Genomic DNA, 21809 nt, shown 5'->3' with positions numbered 1-21809 from the left:
GGTCAACGTGCACGGGTCACCTCCAGGTTCTCCGACTTGGGGGGGGGGGGGACATCACATCCCAAACCCACACCCCCTCACTTCCCACCCCGCCAAACCCCCCGCTTGCACCCTCTGCTATTCTGTTATACATACCTGCAGCACTACGAGGTGGGGGCCCTGGGTTGGTCCATGGGATGTAGGATGATGCATCACGCTGCGACTGTGCCACCACCCTGTGGTTAGCTGTCACATCAGCCAGTGACTGGGCCACCTCCCTCTGGGACTGGGCCATCTCCCTCTGGGGCTGGGCTACCTCGGCCAGTGTCTGCGCCACGCCGGCCAGCACCAGGGCAATGCCGCTGGCATTCCCAGCCATGGCCTGTTGTGACTGGGCCTTGCTGAGGAGCGCTACTGCAATGTCCAGGTGGTTCGGGCACATGGCTGCCTGTGAGAGGGTAGCCCTGTCCTGGGCCTCGGCCACTGCCTGCACAGAATGCCCCAGGCCTTGGACGCTGATCCATGGCTGAAACCGTTGCCCCCAATGCCTCCACTGCGGACGCCAATGAGCGGTATTTGCCTGGGTGGCACGCCAGGCTGGCACCAGACTCTGCTCCTGCACGCAGTTGGACTCCTCCACCTGCGCCCTCAGGTGCTGGATGCTCTCCAACATCCCCCGATGGTGTGGGGGTGATGGGGGTTGGTGGTGAGGGTGGTGTGGGAGTGAGGGTGATATCTCGACACATGTGTCATGGAGAATCGCAACTCAGCTGAGTCTCACTTCCTCGTTCGTGACCGCACTCCACCCAGACGACCTCAATTTCCTCAGGGCCACCAGCCACATTCGGGGCCCTCTGCTCGGGCACAGTGAGGGGCCGCAGGTCTGATGGTCCCCCTCCGTCTTCTCCCGCTCCCGGCAGTTGTGCGCGGCCTTCTCCTGGGGCCGGACCCGACGAATCCAGCACCGTTTTCGTGTAATTCATTGTGTTCCACGTGGCGCGGTGCTAGCTCATTAAAAGTTGCTGAATCGGAGCAGGTGTTGTGCTGATTCTTCTGTCGTAAAACTCCACACTTCCTCCGATGGCGTCAACACTTAGCCTCAGAAACGGAGAATCCAGCCCCTTATGTCCATATTTATTTAGCTGGAGTGCATCATGCAAATGGATTTCTCTGCAACTGTGTAGTTTTGCAGAGGTTTACTGTTCATTAAAAAAACATGTACCAACCAATTGTCTTGATAATCTTGATTTGGATTACTATTAATGCTATTTAGTGCCTGTGTTAAATCTGACCTGGTGCCAATATGCTTCATCCCCAACTCTGGCCAGCTGATCTTCTATCCAAGCCAGATTGGTCTCAATATAATCTTTAAGCTTCTCACAGTAGGCAGTCTGATACTTGAAGGGACCACAGTAGTGAAACAGCGTGTTCATCCAATGCATATAAATGTACTAGAAAACATGAAAACCAAAGATTAAAATGCAACAAGAAAACTCTTCTGTGCAGCTCTTAATTTGACAGTTAAAACTGTGCCAAATGCTTTGGCTAGACCAATAACCAGCCTAACGTTATCATATTATTGTGTTATGCAGATTACCTAAGTGCAGAACGATAAAATCAATTGCTGTAATCATTGATATTGCCACATTGTAATAAATTGTCATAAAACCGTTATGTTTCACTGAAATCATACTGATAACACTGTGATAGTCAGGTCATGCCCAGAACACTAATTGGGAAATAGACTATTTACTTTTTAAAAAAAATACGACAGCAACATAGAATATTGACACTGTGCCCTCACAAAATGGACTCTGGAAAGTCAGGTGACTCCTTTTGTTTAAGGCAGCACGGTAGCACAGTGGTTCGCACAATTGCTTCACAACTCCAGGGTCCCAGGTTCGATTCCCAGCATCACTGTCTGTGCGGTGTCTGCACGTTCTCCCCGCGTCTGCGTGGGTTTCCTCCGGGTGCTCCGGTTTCCTCCCACAGTCTACAAATGTGCAGGTTATGTGGATTGGCCATGCTAAATTGCCCCTTAGTGTCCAAAAAGGTTAGTTGGGGTTACGGGGATAGGGTGGAGGTGTAGGGATAGGGTGGAGGTATGGGCTTAGGTAGGGTGCTCTTTCCAAGGGCCGGTGCAGACTCGATGGGCCGAATGGCCTTCTTCTGCACTGTAAATTCTATGATTCTATGATGATTCTATGTTTCTGGACAAACCAAGGCAAACATGATAACAGACATCTGGGAAGTTACTTAAAATGCAAATAGTTTTCCCAGGTGCTAATTGACTACCCCCCACCATTTAAGAGATGAAATGAAGAGATTTAAAATGACAATGGCTTCTGGACCTGCTGACCCCATGAAGATAACATTTCAATAAAGTAATTCAGTAAGTTGGAATGTTGATGGGATAGCAAACATTTCCCTATTATGGACACATACATGGGCTTTCAACCCATTATGTGGACAATGGAATACATCACAACTGCTATCACATGACTGAAACATGCTGGAGAGGGAACCTTATTAATCCACAAATTGCTCATAAAGGCAGCTAGGGACCAGTAGCTCAGATAGGGAGAGATTGCCCAGCAAAGGAAAGAACCGTACCTCAAAAAGATAGTAATCTCAGGCAGTGAAAGGGGCTAATTTGTTTCACTGCAAGATTATATTTCTTCACTACAGGAGCTCAGCCAGGTAAGAGTGACCATAGCATGATAAAATTCAAGACTTAGTTTGAGGGTGAGAAACTGGAGCCCCACACTCGCATTCTGGTGTTAAACACATGTAATCACATAGGCATGAGGACAGATTTGACCCTAATGGAGTTAATAGTGGGGAACACAGAATTGACAGGAGCACTAAATCAATATTTTGCCTCAGTTTTCACGGTGGAGGACACTAGTAAGATCCCAATAGTAACAGATAATGCAGATGTAATAGAAAGGGAGGAACTTAGAAAAATCATCATCAATAGGGAAAAAGTACGAAACAAACGAGTGGGATTGAAGGCAGATAAGTCCCTAGGGCCTGATGGTCTACATCCTAGGATCTTAAAGGTGGTGGCAGCGGAGATTGTAGATACATAGGGTATAATATTCCAAAAATGCTAATGAAGTGCCCATATTCAAAAAGGGAGGGAGGGAGAAAATAGGAAACTATAGACCAGTTAGTTTAAAATCTGTTGTTGGGAAATTGTTAGAATCCATTATTTTTTAAAATACATTTAGAGTACCCAATTTGATTTTCAATTAAGGAGCAATTTATTGTGGCCAATCCACCTACCAGGCATACCTTTGGACTGTGGGGGTGAAACCCACGCAGACACGGGGAGAATGTGCAAACTCCACACGGACAGTGACCCTGGGCCGGGATCGAACCCCGGTCCTCGACGCCGTGAGGCAGCAGTGCTAACCACATGCCGCCAGAATCCATCATTAAGGAATGTAGTATTCCAGGAGACACAGTCAGGAAGGTTAACTTTGTTTATTGCTAACTCAAAATGTAGGTGGAGGTTGCACGTTAGGTGGCACCTGCTGGAACGTTCGTTTTTTGACCCTTTTCACCCAGGTTTTGGGGGAAATTGTACATGCTTGATCTTAGAGAAAAGTTGCTGCAACTAAATGATGTTGAAATACCAGAAGAAAGGGGCGGCACGGAGGCGTAGTGATTAGACCCAGGTGCGATCTCGGCCCCGGGGCACTGTCCGTGTGGAGTTTGCACATTCTCCCCATGTCTGTGTGGGTCTCACCCCCACAACCCAAAGATGTGCAGCATAGGTGGATTGGCCACACTAAATTGCCCCTTAATTGGAAAAAAAAGAATGGGGTACTCTAAGTTTAAGCATGGAAAGGAGATGATAGCCTCGCTCAAGGACTTGGTGGATGACACCCTTAAGGGGTCCTTGGGAAAGACGTCGACGGCGGTGCAGGAGCAAGGGGAGGTGCTGAAGTGGGTGGAGAAGGCATTGTCGCGGCACAGCAACCCATTCACCTCATTGGGTGAGGAGCTGCAGAGGATGGAGGAGAGTAGCAAAGGCTGAGTGCCAAAGTGGAGGACCTGGAGAACAGGTCATGAAGGCAGAATCTGCAGATTGTGGGATTGCCTGAGGGGCTGGCGGGCCAGAGGCTGATGGAGTATTTTGCAGACATGTTCACCAAGGTTTTGGGGAGGAGGAGGATCCCTCCCTTTGTGAGCTGGACAGGACTCACCGCTCGTTCCGGCCAAAACCGAAGGCAAATTATCCACCTAGAACTATGATAGATACTAGGTGAAGGAGAAAATGCTCAGCTGGGCAAAGCTGAATCGAGAGGTGAAATGGGAAGGCAGTGGTATTCGTACATACCAGGATCCTACCAGGAACTGGCAAGACGACGGGTAACCTTTGGTAGGGCGATGGCAATGTTGTACAAGAGTAACATGCAGTTTGGGGTGGTCTACTCACCGAAGCTGAGAGTCCCACACAACTCCAGACGACTACTTTGAGATGGTGGAGGAGGCGGAGGCGTTATATAATAATAATATGTAATAATAATAATATATAATCATTATCTTTATTGACACAAGTAGGCTTACATTAACACTGCAATGAAGTTACTGTGAAAATCGCCTCATTCCGGCGCCCGTTCGGGTACACAGAGGGAGAATCCAGAATGTCCAAGTTACCTAACAGCACATCTTTTGAGAGTTGTGGGAGGAAACCGGAGCACCAGAGGAAACCCATGCAAATACAGGGAGAACGTGCAGACTCCGCACAGACAGTGACCCAAACTGGGAATCGAACCTGGGACCCAGCTAAGGCAGGCAAAGGGTATGAGTATGGGGAGAAGGCCAGTCGTTTGCTGGAGGGTCAGCTCCACCGGCAGGCCGCTGCGAGAGAGATTGTTCGGATCCGGGATGGGGCAGGTGAGTTGGTGTTGGTGCCCGAGCAGGTGAACAAGGCATTTGAAGAGTTTTATAAAAGGTTGTATAGGTCGGAACCCCCAGGGGATGAGTCGGATAGGAGGGATTTTTTGGGGGGGACTGGAGTGTCCTGGAGTAGGAGATGCGGAGAGGGCAGGGCTGGAAGCGGCAGCGGGGATGGAAGAGATTTGGGCAGCGAGAGGAAAGATGCAGATGGGTACAGCACCGGGGCCGGATGGGCTCCTGGTGGAGTTTTATAAAAAGTTTCTATGGGGTTGCAAATTTAAAACAGAGATGAGGAGAAATTACTTCTCTCAAAGGCTCATGAATCTGTGGAATTTGCTATCCCAGAGTTCGGTACCTGCCGGGACATTTGAGTAAATTTAAGGAGGAGAGAGACAGATTTTAAATTAGTAATGGATTGAAAGGTTATGGGGAACAAGCAGGAGTGTTGAGTTGAGGCCAAGATAAGGTCAGCCATGATCATATGGAATGGCAGAGTAGGCTCGAGGGGCTGAATTGCCTAATCCTGCACCTAGTTCAGAAAACAAGTCGAGATGGAATGGGGAGGGTGAAAGTTTGGAGGAAAAAAAACATTACAGCTGGTCACCAAGTTTTCAATGCCATCAGAGTATTTGATCATTTTCTTCTGCATAGAATGATAAAGGCTTTCAAAAGCACACAAATTGATAAGAAAATGTTGCAAAACCTCTCGATTCAAATTGTTTCTTCGGATGAAAAAAATTGTAATGTGATATTAAAATAATTCTTCAGCATTCTTAATGTGCAGAAACAACACCACATTCTTAAATCTGCTATATCAAATATATGCACATATTAACCAGTCTTCCTGACCATTAAAACATGCTTTTGTGAACCAGGAATAACACCTATTGAATACAATCCCTTCCTCGTCAGCAGTGAACGAGAATCAATTTCCGAGAAAAGTATGAAGTTAAGTTGACCTGTTTTGTGACTGCAGCTTCCACCACTCCTGCAGCGTAAGCCTGTATACTGTCATTGTATGTTCCATTTGTACTGAGTTCAAGGTAGGACCAACTGCAAAGGACATAAAAGTTGGAGATTGATTAGAATTCAAAACCACTGAAAATAAAAACTAAATCAGTTTAGGAATAGAATCAGCATCCATTGAACACTGGGCAAAATTAAAGCAACAGTATTACTTCAGAAAAACTGCTACTAATAATCTTTATTATTATCATTGTCACAAGTAGGCTTACATTAACACCGCAATGAAGTTTATGTGAAAAGCTCCTAGTCGCCACATTCCGGCGTTTGTTCGGGTACAGAGGGAGAATTCAGAATGTCCAATTCACCTAATGGCACGACTTTCGGGACTTGTAGGAGGAAACCGGAGCACCCACAGGAAACCCAAGCAGACACGGGAGAACGTGCAGACTCCGCACAGTGACCCAAACCGGGAATCGAACCTGGGACCCTTGCGCTGTGAAGCAACAGTGCTAACCACTGTGCTACCATGATAGCATGTCCCATGATTAGGGCTAAACTATTCAAGCAGCAGGTTTACGTGAATTACTTGGGTAACTTGATCTAATTTTTCCAGACTATCAACCCACTGTCTTTTCTACTATAGTTTTTTTTTTTTTAAATTTAGATTACCCAATTATTTTTTCTATTAAGGGGCAATTTAGCGTGGCCAATCCACCTACTCTGCACATTTTTGGGTTGTGGGGGCGAAACCCACGCAGACACGGGGAGAATGTGCAAACTCCACACGGACAGTGACCCAGAGCCGGGATCGAACCTGGGACCTCAGCGCCGTGAGGCGGTTATGCTAACCACTAGGCCACCGTGCTGCCCTTACTATAGTTTTTAACCACGACCCAAATAGGCAAGCCACAAGTTTTGTTTCTTAAACCCTTCAAAGAACCAGCCAGCATCCATATGATGGGCTGCATTGTTGATGTTCTAAATGTTACCAAGATCTCACAGCTGTAAGCTAATGCACATTCCTTCCTTCACTGAAAATAATTTTTTTAAAAATATTTTTATTGAAGTATTTGCAAAATTTTTATATAACAGAATAATAACATAAACATCAACATGGTAAACTAAACATTTCCCACCCAACCTCTTCTGTACATCCCTTAACCATATTGCACCTACCTGCCCCCCCTCCCTTCAGAATGCTGCTTCCGCTGACATTTTAATTTTCCCCGAGAAAGTTGACGAACGGCTGCCGCCTCCAAGAGAACCCCAGCATTGACCCCCTCAAGGCAAACTTAATTTCTCCAGCTTGAGAAACCCAGCCATGTCACTTGGGGGCTTCGAGTGCCTCCACATTAAAAGGATCAGTCTCCAGGCTACCAGGAGGCAAAGGCCAAAACGTCGCCCTCTTTCACTTCCTGAACCCCCGGGTCCTCCGACACTCCGAAGATCGCCATCTCTGCACTCGGCACCACCCGCGTACCGATCACCTTGGACACTGCTTTGGCAAACCCCTGCCAGAATCCTCCAAGCTTCGGGCATGCCCAAAAATGTGGACATGGTTTGCTGGGCTTCCCAAATCTATCTTCTACCCCGAAAAACCTGCTCATCCTCGCCGCCGTCATGTGTGCCCGGTGGATCAACTTAAATTGTATTAGGCTAAGTCTGGCACATGAAGAGGAGGAATTAACCCTGTTTAGGGCATCCGCCCACAGATCCGCCTCTAACTCCCCACCTAGCTCCTCCTCCCACTTGCCCTTCAGTTCCTCCACCGAGGTCTCCTCCGCCTCCAACAGCTCCGGATAGATATCCGACACTTTCCCCTCCCCCACCCAGGTACCAGACATTACGCTGTCCTGCATCCCCCGTGGCAGGAAACAGCGGGAAAGCCAACACCTGTTTCCTCAGAAAGTCCCGCACTTGCAGATATTTGAAACTATTCCCCGGCGGCAGCTTGAACTTGTCCTCCAGCGCCTTCAGACTGGGAAAACTCCTGTCTATGGATAGATCACCCATTCGACTAATTCCTGCTCTCTGCCAGCTCCGGAACCCTCCATCTATCCGGCCCGGTGCGAACTTGTGGTTATTGCAAATCAGGGTCCAGACCAATGCACCCTCCACCCTCTTTTACCTCCTCCATTGCCCCCAAATCCTCAGTGCCACCACTACCACCGAACTTGTGGAGTACCAGGACGGCAAGAACTTCAGAGGTGCCGTTACCAGTGCTCCCAAACTGGTGCCTTTGCATGATGCCACCTCCATCCACTCCTATGTCGACCCCATCCCCACCACCCACTTCCTAATCATTGCTATATTCCCCGCCCAGTAGTAGTTGCAGAAGTTCGGCAGCGCCAACCCACCCTCCCCCCGACTGCGCTCCAACAACATTTTCTTCACACGCGGGGTTTCATTCACCCATACAAAGCCCAAAATAATCTTGTTTACCCACTTGAAAAAGGCCTTAGGGATGAAGATGGGAAGGCACTCGAAGACAAACAAAAATCTGGGGAGGACCGTCATTTTCACGGTCTGTATCCTCCCCGCCAGCGATAGCGGGAGCATATCCCATCATTTAAAGTCGTCCTCCATTTGCTCCACCAACCGGGTGAGGTTGAGTCTATGTAATGCCTCCCATTTTCGAGCCACCTGCATTCCTTGGTAGCGAAATCTCCTCTCCACCATCCTGAGCGGCAGATCCTTCAGTCTCCTCTCCTGCCCCCTTGCCTGGATCACGAACAATTCACTTTTCCCCATGTTCAATTTGTACCCCGAAAACCTGCCAAATTCCCCCAAGATATGCATAACTGCCCCCATCCCCTCTACCGGGTCCGAGATGTATAAGAGCAGATCGTCCGCGTACAGCGAAACCCGGTGCTCCACCCACCCCTGAACCAGCCCCTGCCACTTCATTGATGTTGTCAGCCCCATGGCCAATGGCTCTATAGCCAGAACGAAAAGCAACGGGGAGAGGGGGCACCCCTGTCTCGTCCCTCGGCGTAGCTTAAAGTACCCTGGCCTCACCCGGTTCGTGCACACGCTCGCTACCGGCACCTGGTAGAGCGATCGCACCCAGTCGATGATGCCCTCACCAAACCCAAACGTTCCCAGCATCTCCCAAAGATACTCCCACTCCACCCGATCGAAAGCCTTCTCCGCGTCCATCGCAACCACCACCTCCGCCTCCTCTCCTTCTGAGGGCATCATAATTACATTCAAAAGCCTCCGAACGTTAGCATTGAGCTGTCTATCCTTAACAAATCCGGTTTGGTCCTCCCGATCACCCCTGGGATACAGTCCTCTATCCGAGTGGCCAAAATCTTAGCCAGCAGCTTGGCATCTACGTTCAAAAGCGAGATCGGTTGATATGACCCACATTGCTCCGGGTCCTCACGTTTATGGATGAGTGAAATTGAGGCCTGCGACATCGTAGGGGGGAGGATTCCCCTCTCTTTAGCCTCATTAAAGATCCTCATTAGTAGTGGGCACAACACCTCTGAGAACTTCTTATAGAAGTCTACCGGGTAACCGTCCAGCCCCGAAGCCTTGCCCAACTGCATGCCCTCCAGTCCTTTAACAATTTCCTCTGCCCCAATCGGGGCCCCCAGCCCCTCGGCCAGGTCCTCCTCCACCCTCGGAAACCTCAACTGGTCAAGGAACTGCCTCATCCCTTCTACACCAGGCAGGGGTTCCGACTCATATAATTTGCTATAAAATTCTTTTAAAAACGTTGTTCACCCCCCCTGGTCCAAGACCATGTTGCCCTCCCTATTCATACTCTCCCAATCTCCCTGGCCTCTTCTCTCTTCCTAAGCTGGTGGTCCAGCATCCTGCTCGCCTTTTCCCCATATTCGTAGACCGCCCCCCTTGCCCTCAACTGCTCCACCGCCCTCCCCGTGGTCAACAACTCAAACTCTGCATGTAGTTTCCCTCAGGAGCCCCGCGTCCGGGGCCTCCACATATCTCCTATCCACTCGGAGTATTTCCTCCACTAATCTCTCCCTCTCTGCTCGTTCCACCTTTTCTCTGTGGGACCGAATCGACAAGTAACTGGCTATCACATAGAAGACAGAGGGTGGTGGTGGATGGAAAATTTTCAGACTGGAGACCAGTTACCAGCGGTGTACCATAGGGATCAGTGCTGGGTCCTCTGCTATTTGTGATTTTTATCAATGACTTGAAGGAGGGGGCTGAAGGGTGGGTCAGTAAATTTGCTGATGACACCAAGATTGGTGGAGTAGTGGATGAGGTGGACGGCTGTTGTAGGCTGCAAAGAGACATTGATAGGATGCAGAGCTGGGCTGAAAAATGGCAGATGGAGTTTAACCCTGATAAGTGCGAGGTGATTCATTTTGGTAGAAAAAATTTGAATGCGGATTACAGGGTCGACGGCAGGGTTCTGAGGAACGTGGAGGAACAGAGAAATCTTGGGGTTCATGTCCACAGATCTCTGAAGGTTACCACTCAAGTGGATAGAGCCGTGAAGAAAGCCTATAGTGTGTTCGCGTTTATTAAGAGGGCGCTTGAGTTTAAGAGCCGTGGGGTTATGCTGCAACTGCACATGACCCTGGTGAGACAACATTTGAGTATTGTGTGCAGTTCTGGTCACCTCACTATAGGAAGGATGTGGAAGCATTGGAAAGGGTGCAAAGGAGATTTACCAGGATGCTGCCTGGTTTGCAGGATAGGTCTTATGAGGAAAGATTGAGGGAGCTAGGGCTTTTCTCTTTGGAGCGGAGGAGGATGAGAGGCGACTTAATAGAGGTTTATATGATGATGAGGGGGATAGATAGAGTGGACGTTCAGAGACTATTTCCTCGGGTGGATGTAGCTGTTACAAGGGGGAATAACTATAAGGTTCAGGGTGGGAGATATAGAGGGATGTCCGAGGTAGGATCTTTACTCAGAGAGTGGTTAGGATGTGGAATGGATTGCCTGCTATGATAGTGGAGTCGGACACTTTAGGAACTTTCAAGCAGTTATTGGATAGGCACATGGAGCACACCAGAATGACAGGGAGTGGGATAGCTTGATCTTGGTTTCGGACAATGCTCGGCACAACATCGAGGGCCAAAGGGCCTGTTCTGTGCTGTACTGTTCTATGTTCTTACAACTGCTTTCTGAGGTTCCCAAACCAACACATCTCACCCGTATCATTTGTATCCAGGCAATTCTGGATGGACCTATTCACCCAGCCACAGACCGCTTTGTCCGCTAACAACCCCACATCCAGTCTCCACAGTGGGCGCTGCCCTCTCTCCTCACTCAACCGCAAATCCACCCAATGCTGGGCATGATCAGAGACTTCAATTGCCGAATATTCCGTCCCCGCCACCTTCGGAATTAACGCCCTCCTTAGAACAAAAAAATCAATGCGGGAGTAAACTTTATGGACATGAGAAAAAAACGAAAACTCCTTCGCCCTCGGCTGTTCGAATCTCCACGGGTCTACCCCCCCCCCCCCCCCCCCCCCAACCATCTGCTCCATAAAACCCCTCAACTCCTTCGCCACGACAGGCCTCCTTCCAGTCCTGGATTTTTACCGGTCCAGATTGGGATCAATGACCATGTTAAAGTCTCCCCCATGATCAGGCCATGAGACTCTAGGTCCGGGATCTTGCCTAACACCTGCCTCATAAATCCCACATTGTCCCATATACATTCACAAGCACCACCCGTACACTCTCCAACTTCCCACTCACCATAATATATCTACCCCCCCTTATCTGCCACAGTTCTTCCAGCCTCAGATGCCATCCGCTTGCTGATCAGTATCACTACCCTCCTGGTCTTTGAGTCCAGCCCAGAGTGAAACACCTGACCAACCCACCCCTTTCTCAATCTCGTCTGGTCAATAATCTTTAGATATGTCTCCTGAAGCATTGCTACGTCTGCCTTCAGCTCCTTTAAATGCGCAAAAATGTGAGCCCTTTTATCTGGCCCATTCAAACCCCTCACATTCCACATAATCAGCCTGGATGGGGGGCTGCCACCCCACCCTCTACCGACTAGCCATAACCTTTTTTTGGCCAGCCCAGAGCCCGCGCCCCCCGCTCCCCCACAAGCAGCAACCTCCCCCGACCTCCCTTTTGTTCCCCGATAATAGCTCCTCCCCTGTCAGCGAAGCAGCCCCCCTCCCCCCCCACAACAGCACCCGAAACCTGATCCCCCAGGTCAAGCACCATCTTAGCATATGTTCACCCCCCCACCTCGCTTCCAAGAATCAGCTGAACCATACTGACCCCGACAGCCCCCGCCCCGGTGCCAAACAGTCTGACTCCCTATTGTTCGAACCTCTCTCCCGACATGCATAAACCATTTAACAACACCACAGTCCCCGGTAAGTAAACAACTTCAAGTAAAATAAATTAACATAAACCAATGCAGAAACAATCGCTTGAAACCAGACCCAACCTCCCACAGAATAGCACCAAGTTCGGGGGCCCCCTCCCCCCTCCGCATCCAATCTCTGCAAAAACAAAGCACCCTCAAACCACCACCCCAGCCCAATACTTAACCCAGAACTACATACAGTATTATTTGAACCGTTACAAGAATTACAAAAATTACAAACCGCCGCCACATAACCCCTTCAAGACTTAAGTGTCCTTTAAGACGCTTCCAACTTCATTTCTTTGATAAATGACCATACATCATCCGGTGCCTCATAGTAAAAGTGCCGGTCTTTCTGCCTAACCCACAGCCGCGCTGGATACAGCATCCCAAATTTCACCCCCTTCTTGAAGAGGATCGCCTTCACCCAATTAAACTCAGCATGTCTCTTGGCCAGCTCCACTCCCAGGTCCTGATAGATGCGCACCTCTCTGTTCTCCCATCTGCTGCTCCGCTCTTTCTTGGCCCACCGCAAGACGAGTTCTTTGTCCGAAAAACGGTGGAAACGCACCACCTTGGCCTTCGGCAGGTCATTCGCCTTAGGCTTCCTTGCGAGGGCTTGATGCGCTCCATCCACTTCCAGGGGCCGAGAAAATGCCCCGGTCCCCATCAGCGTCTCCAGGATGCTCGCCAATATGCTCCCGCATTCGACCCCTCAGTTCCTTCGGGGAGGCCAATGATCCTTAATTTCTGTCTCTTGGACCTGTTCTCCAGGTCCTCCAACTTTTCCTGCATTCTCTTGTGGCACTCATCCAACACCTCCACCTTGTGCTCCAGCAGTCCTCCTGCTAGATAACTTCATCTCAATTTCTTGTATCGCTTTCCCTTGGGCCGCCTGATTCAATACCACTTGATCGATCGCAGCCTTGATCGGGTCCAGCGTTTCCTTTTTCAGCTCAGCGAAATAGTCCTTAAAGAACTTCATCTGTTGCTCCTTAGACCACTGAGCCCCCGCTCCCTGGTCCTGACCCTCCATCATGCTGTGCCACGATACCAGCTCCAACTGCTTCACTCTATCCAGGCTGAGTCTTTTCACACGGCCACTTCTAGTCCAATTAGCCATACGTCGGAGGGGAAATCCTTCTTAATATCATCCACTGCACCGATCTATCCCCTAAGGTCTGAGAAAAAGCAGGAAAAAAGGGCCGAAAGTCCGTTCCAGGCGGGAGCTATCGAATGTGCGACCGACTCCTCCATGGTCGCCACCGGAAGTCCCCACTGAAAATAAATATTGCACATACCCATTTTCTACACCATAAAGACTCCAAATGAAAACCTATACTTAATTTTAATATTAGGTTTCAGCTCTCCACCACAGCGTACTAACACTAAAGTATAATTTTGCAATCAACAGGGGTCAGTCTTATTCCAAATGCACCAATTATATATCTTGCCATTTTGAAACTAAAATTATACTCAAAACAAAAACAAACGGACATGGCATATTTTCCAAGGTGGATCAAACATGAAGGCCTAAAGTCATATTCCATTCATAAGTCCTTTGCGTCACTCAAACAGTTAACAACACGCCGCAAACTATCCTGACTTGGAAATATGTCACCATTCCCTCATCATTGCTGTGTGAAAACCGCGGGTCTCACGGCGTGACAGTGCCGTGGGTCTACCTGTACCGCACGGACGCAGTGGTTGAAGACAATGGCTCACTGCCACCCCATCTCGAGGGCAATAATGCTCACCTTGCCGGCAGCAGCGCTCACATCCCACAAACAAATTAAACAATGATTGGAAAGCACTGTTCAACAGCAATGATAATCATGAATATAAACTCCTTTTTCATCAAGAAGCATTAATAGGAAAAATGGCACCCTCCCCATTTAACGTGCATTATAAATATGATGTATGAGGAGAAACAGCGATTCTACAGGAATGCTCAATTAAAGAAGATGCAATGGAAGCCATTTGTGTTGTTTGTAATAAGGTTTGTTGGTAAAATTGAAGCACACGGATAACAAGCACAGAAAGTTGGTTAAAAACCAGGCAACAGCAATTAATAACAAACGGTTGATTTGCAAATTGGATGGACGTAGAAAGTGGTGGTGCCCTTGCCCCAGGAGACAGTTTGATAACTTCAGATAAAGATGTTTCTCTCAATCATCTGAACTACTAAAGCTGTCATTTTTTTTATACATTCAGCTGTTTTCTTTAGACAGCTGGTTCATGATGCAGAACAAGGCAGCAGTGTGGGTTTAATTCCTGTACCAGATTAGGTTATTTATGAAGGCCCCGCCTTCTCAACCTTGCCATCTTTGGCAGGTAGGATCAAGGAAAACCCAAAAGCTTTCTATAGGTTTGTCAGGAATAAAAGAATGACTAGGGTAAGAGTAGGGCCAGTCAAGGACAGTGGTGGGAAGTTGTGTGTGGAGGCTGAGGAGATAAGCGAGATACTAAATGAATACTTTTCGTCAGTATTCACTCAGGAAAAAGATAATATTGTGGAGGAGAATGCTGAGACCCAGGCTATTAGAATAGATGGCATTGAGGTGAGTAGGGAAGAAGTGTTGGCAATTCTGGACAAGGTGAAAATAGATAAGTCCCCGGGGCCTGATGGGATTTATCCTAGGATTCTCTGGGAAGCCAGGGAAGAGATTGCTGAGCCTTTGGCTTTGATTTTTAGGTCATCATTGGCTACAGGAATAGTGCCAGAGGACTGGAGGATAGCAAATGTGGTCCCTTTGTTCAAGAAGGGGAGTAGAGATAACCCCGGTAACTATAGGCCGGTGAGCCTAACATCTGTGGTGGGTAAAGTCTTGGAGAGGATTATAAAAGATACGATTTATAATCATCTAGATAGGAATAATATGATTAGGGATAGTCAGCATGGTTTTGTGAAGGGTAGGTCATGCCTCACAAACCTTATCGAGTTCTTTGAGAAGGTGACTGAACAGGTGGACGAGGGTAAAGCAGTTGATGTGGTGTATATGGATTTCAGTAAAGCGTTTGATAAGGTTCCCCACGGTCGGCTATTGCAGAAAATACGGAGGCTGGGGATTGAGGGTGATTTAGAGATGTGGATCAGAAATTGGCTAGTTGAAAGAAGACAGAGAGTGGTGGTTGATGGGAAATGTTCAGAATGGAGTTCAGTTACGAGTGGCGTACCACAAGGATCTGTTCTGGGGCCGTTGCTGTTTGTCATTTTTATAAATGACCTAGAGGAGGGAGCAGAAGGATGGGTAAGTAAATTTGCAGACGACACTAAAGTCGGTGGAGTTGTAGACAGTGCGGAAGGATGTTGCAGGTTAGAGAGGGACATAGATAAGCTGCAGAGCTGGGCTGAGAGGTGGCAAATGGAGTTTAATGTGGAGAAGTGTGAGGTGATTCACTTTGGAAAGAATAACAGGAATGCGGAATATTTGGCTAATGGTAAAATTCTTGGTAGTGTGGATGAGCAGAGGGATCTCGGTGTCCATGTACATAGATCCCTGAAAGTTGCCACCCAGGTTGATAGGGTTGTGAAGAAGGCCTATGGTGTGATGGCCTTTATTGGTAGAGGGATTGAGTTCCGGAGCCATGAGGTCATGTTGTAGTTGTACAAAACTCTAGTACGGCCGCATTTGGAGTATTGCGCACAGTTCTGGTCGCCCCATTATAGGAAGGACGTAGAAGCTTTGGAACGGGTGCAGAGGAGATTTACCAGGATGTTGCCTGGTATGGAGGGAAAATCTTATGAGGAAAGGCTGATGGACTTGAGGTTGTTTTCGTTAGAGAGAAGAAGGTTAAGAGGTGACCTAATAGAGGCATACAAAATGATCAGAGGGTTAGATAGGGTGGACAGCGAGAGCCTTCTCCCGCGGATGGAGGTGGCTATCACGAGGGGACATAGCCTTAAATTGAAGGGTAATAGATATAGGACAGAGGTCAGAGGTGGGTTTTTTACGCAAAGAGTGGTGAGGCCGTGGAATGCCCTACCTGCAACAGTAGTGAACTCGCCAACATTGAGGGCATTTAAAAGTTTATTGGATAAGCATATGGATGATAAGGGCATAGTGTAGGTTAGATGGCCTTTAGTTTTTTTTTTCCATGTCGGTGCAACATTGAGGGCCGAAGGGCCTGTACTGCGCTGTATCGTTCTATGTACTATCGCTTGAGGTACAGTGATCCTCAACTTAAACCACCACCAGTCAGATCTTCCCCTCAAAGGGAAAAGCAGCCCATGGTCATCTGGGACTCTGGTGACTTTCCCTTTACCTTTTTTTTTTTTAATTACTGCTTTCCTCAGTACTGCCTTGGAAGTTGGATGACCCACATGTTGGTGGCAGTTAGAAATACACACAAAGGTCCAGTGTTGCCTACTTCAAGGATTGAAGATTATTATCATGTCTCTGTTGATTTGACAAGTAGAACCCAGCATCTTGTCTGCACATATTTGCCCCACCACCAAGACTACCTACCTCTACCTTCATAGATTCACTTGTCTCTGACCCTGCCTCAGCTAATCTGATGCTGAAACCCTCATCCACACCTTTGATATCTCTTGAGGCGACCATTCCAAATGCTCCATAAATCTCATCCAAATCTCTTCAACCCATATCCTAACTCACACCAAGTGCCATTCACTCCTCACTCCTGAGTTCACTGACCAACGCTGGTTCCTGGTCCAGCAATGCTCAAAATCTTTCCACGTTCTCACACCTCCGTGTCTCTGTCAGTGGCGTGCAGAGGGGGGGGCCCGACGGTGCGTTGGCCCCGGGCATCCATTGGATGGGGGCATCAATCAGAGGCTATTGCTCTCCCCAATGTCACCCAGATGCCTAAATTTTTCCACCTGAATTTAACAAATTGTTTTGCTGGGGGGGGGGGGGGGGGGGGTCACAATCAAATCCAGTGACTTCCGACATGTACCTTGTGTCAGGGTGAGGTGACTGCGCTCCCAGACTCCCCCGCGGTGGGGAAACCGCTCTATCCGCCGTGCGGGCAGGCGGCCCGGGACTGCGCATGTCCAAGGGAGGGGGAGCTCCTCACATGCAGGGAAAGGCCCCGCCTCCTGATCTGCGTGCTGAGATGTTGACCAATGAAAAAAGATTGAGGCCCGGAGGGACTGTGGTTCTCCAGCCAATCAGAGCGCGGGCTTTGTGTGAGTGATAATTGAGCTTTCACACCGACAGAATCTTCCTCCTGTCTCCAACATCTGTGAGTAAAACACTTTCTTTTCTCCCCTTTTCCATTTCTTTTTTCATTCTGACCATCAATTGGTCACTTGCAGCAACTGAAGGGAAAGGAAGTGAATCCAGGGAGGGTTCAGGCTCTGGAAAGCTTGGCCCAGGTCTCTCTCTTAAAAATATTGACATCCTTTGCTCCCTCAGTTTGACACATGAAATTAAATGAAAATCGCTTATTGTCAGGGGCTGTTTAGCACAGGGCTACATTGCTGGCTTTGAAAGCCGACCAAGGCAAGCCAGCAGCACGATTCGATTCCTGTAACAGCCTCCCTAAACAGGTGCTGGAATGTGGCGAATGCGGAATGTGACAATAAGCGATTTTCATTTCATAAGTAGGCTTCAAATGAAGTTACTGTGAAAAGCCCCTAGTATTGACCAGGACACGGGGGTAACTCCCCTGCTCTTCTTCAAAATAGTGGCTGTGGGATCTTCAACATCCACCTAATAGGGACAGAGCCTCAGTTTAACAACTTATTTGAAAGAAGGCTGTTCTGACAGTGCAGCACTCCCTCAGTTCTGAGTGTGATTAGGGATTCAGTCATTCACCCCAACTGCTGACACACCAGCGAGTTCACTCTGGGGAGAGGCTGTTCACCTGCTCTGTGTGTGGGAAGAGATTCTCTCAATTAACCAACCTGCTGACACACCAGAGAGTTCACTCCGGGAAGAGGCCGTTCACCTGCAGTGGGAGGGGATTCACTCAGCCATCCATCCTGCTGAGACATCAGTGAGTTCATACAGGTGAGAAGCCATTGACCTGCCCTCTGTGTGGTAAGGGATTCAGTCATTCATCCCAACTGCTGAGACATCAGCGAGTTCACACTGGGGAGAGACCATTCACTGCTCTCTGCACACAGCGGTTTAGAACATCATCTACACTGAAATGAAAATCACTTATTGTCACATGTAGGCTTCACTGAAGTTACTGTGAAAAGCCCCTAGTCGCCACATTCCGGCGCCTGTTCAGGAGGCTGGTACAGGAAGTTATATTCAAAATGTTTTCCTTTCTCATAATATTTCTCAGTATATTAGGCCTTATACTTGAGTCTTTGGGGCATACAATCAAGATTTGCCCCGGGCATCACCAGACCTCTGCACGCCACTGGTCTCTGTGTTCCTTCAACCCTACAATCATCCGACAACTCTACACTCTGCCAATGCTGACGCCTTGTACATCCCTGATTTTAATTGTTCCATCATTGGCGGCCATGCCTTCAGACATCTACGTGTTAATTTATGAAATTCCTTTCCTAGGTAATTACAGGCCGGTGAGCCTTACGTCAGTGGTAGGGAAATTATTGGAGAGGATTCTTCGAGACAGGATTTACTCCCATTTGGAAAAAAGTGGACTTATTAGTGAGAGCCAGCATGGTTTTGTGAAGGGGAGGTCGTGTCTCACTAACTTGATCAAGTTTTTTGAGGAAGTGACGAAGATGATTGATGAGGGTAGGGCAGTGGATGTTGTCTACATGGACTTCAGTAAGGCCTTTGGCATGGCAGACTAGAACAGAAGGTGAAGTCACATGGGATCAGAGGTGAGCTGGCAAGATGGATACAGAACTGCCTCGGTCATAGAAGACAAGAGAGTAGCAGTGGAAGGGTGTTTTTCTGATTAGAGGGCAGTTTTTAGTGGTGTTCCTCAGGGATCACTGCTGGAACCCTTGCTGTTGTAATATATATATATAATTGATTTGGAAGAAAATGTAACTGATCTGATTAGTAAGTTTGCGGACGACACAAAGGTTGGTGGAATTGCCGATAGTGATGAGGACCGTCAGATGATATAGCAGGATATCGATCGGTTGGAGACTTGGGCGGAGAGATGGCACATGGAGCTTAATCCGGACAAATATGGCAATGCAGGTGGAGAAGGTAGTCAAGAAGGCATACGGCATGCTTGTCTTCATCGGTTGGGGCATTGAGTTTAAAAATTGGCAAGTCATGTTGCAGCTTTATAGAACCTTAGTTCGGCCGCACTTGGAATATAGTGTTCAATTCTGGCCGCCACACTGCCAGAGGATGTGGAAGCTTTGGAGAGGGTACAGAAAAGATTAACCAGGATGTTGCCTGGCATGGAGGGCACTGGCTATGAGGAGAGGCTGGAGAAACCTGGTTTGTTCTCACTGGAACGACAGAGGTTGCGGGGCGACCTGATAGAAGTCTACAAGATTATGAGAGGCATTGACAGAGTAATTAGCCAGATGCTTTTCCTCAGGGTGAAAGAGTCAATTACTGCAGGGTATAGATTTAAAGGAGATGTGCGAGGCAAGCTTTTTACACAGAGGGTAGTGGGAGTCTGGAACTCGCTGGCGGGGGAGGCCGTGGAAGCAGATACGATAGTGACTTTTAAGGGGCGTCTTGACAAACTCACGAATAGGATGGGAATAGAGAGATATGGGGCGAGATTCTCCGAGCCAGCGCCGAGTCGGAGAATCGGCGGGGGGTGCGAGAATCCCGCCATGCCGCTCCGACGCCGGGCCGCTCACCGGACAATTGGCGGCAATTGCGCCGCCGAGTTCCCACCGAGACCGGCCGGCATGGTTTACATATGGCCCCATGGCGGGACCTCGGCGTTCTGGCTGTGGGGGATGTCCTGGTGGGGGGGGCAGGGGCATCTGACTCCGGGTGGGGGGGGGGGGGGCTGCACGGAGGCCAGGCCCGCGATCGGGGGCTACCGATCGGCGAGCGCGCTCATTCCGGGGGGGGGGGGGCTAAATTCCTCCGCGCAGGGCCCCTGTAAGGCTCCGCCATGTTGCCCCGGGGCCGGCGCGGAGACGGTAACCACGCGCATGCGCCGGCGCGGAGACGGCTGTGGCGTGCATGCGCAGACCCACGCCGGCCGTGGTGCACAAGCGCGGAACTGCACAGGCCGTGTAGGGCCGGCTTTAGGCGCCAGAGCAGCGCACAGCTGTTCTAGCCCCGAGGAAGAGGAGAATGACTGGGCCTGGAGGACCGTTGACGCCGGCGTCAACACTTGGCCCGGGATTTCGGAGAATCCCGGCCATGGTCCCTGGAAGGGTAGGGAGTTTTAGTTCAGACGGTCAGTGTGGTAGGTGCAGACTTGGGGGCTGAAGGGCCTGTTTCTGTGCTGTAATTTTCTTTGTACTTAAACCTCCTTAGCTCTCTCTCTTCTCCTTCAAGATAACTCTTTGTAACCTGTTTAACCAAAAGTTTGGTCACCTGCAGTGATAACTTATGCAGATCAATGGCAAGGTTTGTTTGATTAATGCTTTGTGGTGCCTTGTGTCTTGTTAAGTTAAAAGTGACACAAAAATGCAACTGTTGTACCTGCTTTATTTGTTGCTACCTTGTCAACTAAAACTACAGACAGTCCTCGGGGTTATGACATAACTGGTTCCTGAAAATTGCGTTGTGAGTCAAAATGTCGTAAGTCGGCACCAATTTTTCCCTTGGGAACAATGGTATTAATGGGGGATTGGTTTCAGAACCAAAGCTGGAAATCACTCATGGGGCACCCAGTGGTGTGAAACGCTCTCAACCCTTGCCCTGTCAAGTCACTCGGTCGACTGTTGATGCCTGCACGCCTTCCTCAGTTAATGTGGGGGGATGTAGTGTGTGGGGAATATCCTCAGTTAATGTGGGGGGATGTATTGTGAGGGAATATTGTGAGAGAGCGGGAGATAACGGGGAGCCAATGGATGTGGTATATCTGGATTTCCAGAAAGCCTTTGACAAAGTGCCACACAAAAGGTTGCTGCATAAGATAAAGATGCGTGGCATTAAGGGTAAAGTAGTAGCATGGAGAGAGGATTGGTTAATTAATAGAAAGCAAAGAGTGGGGATTAATGGGTGTTTCTCTGGTTGGCTATCAGTAGCTACTGGTGTCCCTCAGGGATCAGTGCTGGGCCCACAATTTACATAGATTATTTGGAGTTGGGGGCCAAGGGCAATGTGTCCAAGTTTGCAGACGACACTAAGATGAGTGGTAAAGCAAAAAGTGCAGAGGATACCGGAAGTCCACAGAAAAATTTGGATAGGTTAAGTGAATGGGCTAGGGTCTGGCAGATGGAATACAATGTTGACAAATGTGAAGTTATCCATTTTGGTAGGAATAACAGCAAAAGGGATTATTATTTAAATGATAAAATATTAAAACATGCTGCTGTGCAGAGGGACCTGGGTGCATGAGTCGCAAAATGTTGGTTTACAGGTGATTAAGAAAGCAAATGGAATTTTGTCCTTCATTGCTAGAGGGGTGGAGTTTAAGACTAGGGAGGTTATGCTGCAATTGTATAAGGTGTTAGTGAGGCCACACCTGGAGTATTGTGTTCAGTTTTGGTCTCCTTACCTGAGAAAGGATGTACTCGCGCTGGAGGGTGTGCAGAGGAGATTCACTAGGTTAATCCCAGAGCAGAAGGGGTTGGATTA

General features: G+C 48.7%; 1 protein-coding gene across 1 annotated transcript in view; it reads right to left on the bottom strand.

The window, feature by feature from the left end:
• Window positions 1-21809, bottom strand: part of plbd2 (phospholipase B domain containing 2) — an 88671-nt gene that overhangs the window by 56880 nt on the left and 9982 nt on the right. The window contains exons 2-3 of the mRNA XM_038790579.1: window positions 5850-5943; window positions 1272-1430 (exon numbers count right to left, since the gene is read on the bottom strand). Coding sequence (XP_038646507.1) covers window positions 1272-1430; window positions 5850-5943 — 253 coding nt within the window. The remainder of the gene's footprint in view (window positions 1-1271; window positions 1431-5849; window positions 5944-21809) is intronic.

Source organism: Scyliorhinus canicula, chromosome 1 (genome assembly GCF_902713615.1).
Source record: "Scyliorhinus canicula chromosome 1, sScyCan1.1, whole genome shotgun sequence".
In the NCBI taxonomy this organism is placed as follows: Eukaryota; Metazoa; Chordata; class Chondrichthyes; order Carcharhiniformes; family Scyliorhinidae; genus Scyliorhinus; species Scyliorhinus canicula.
This window is presented reverse-complemented; position numbering and strand designations above follow the sequence as displayed.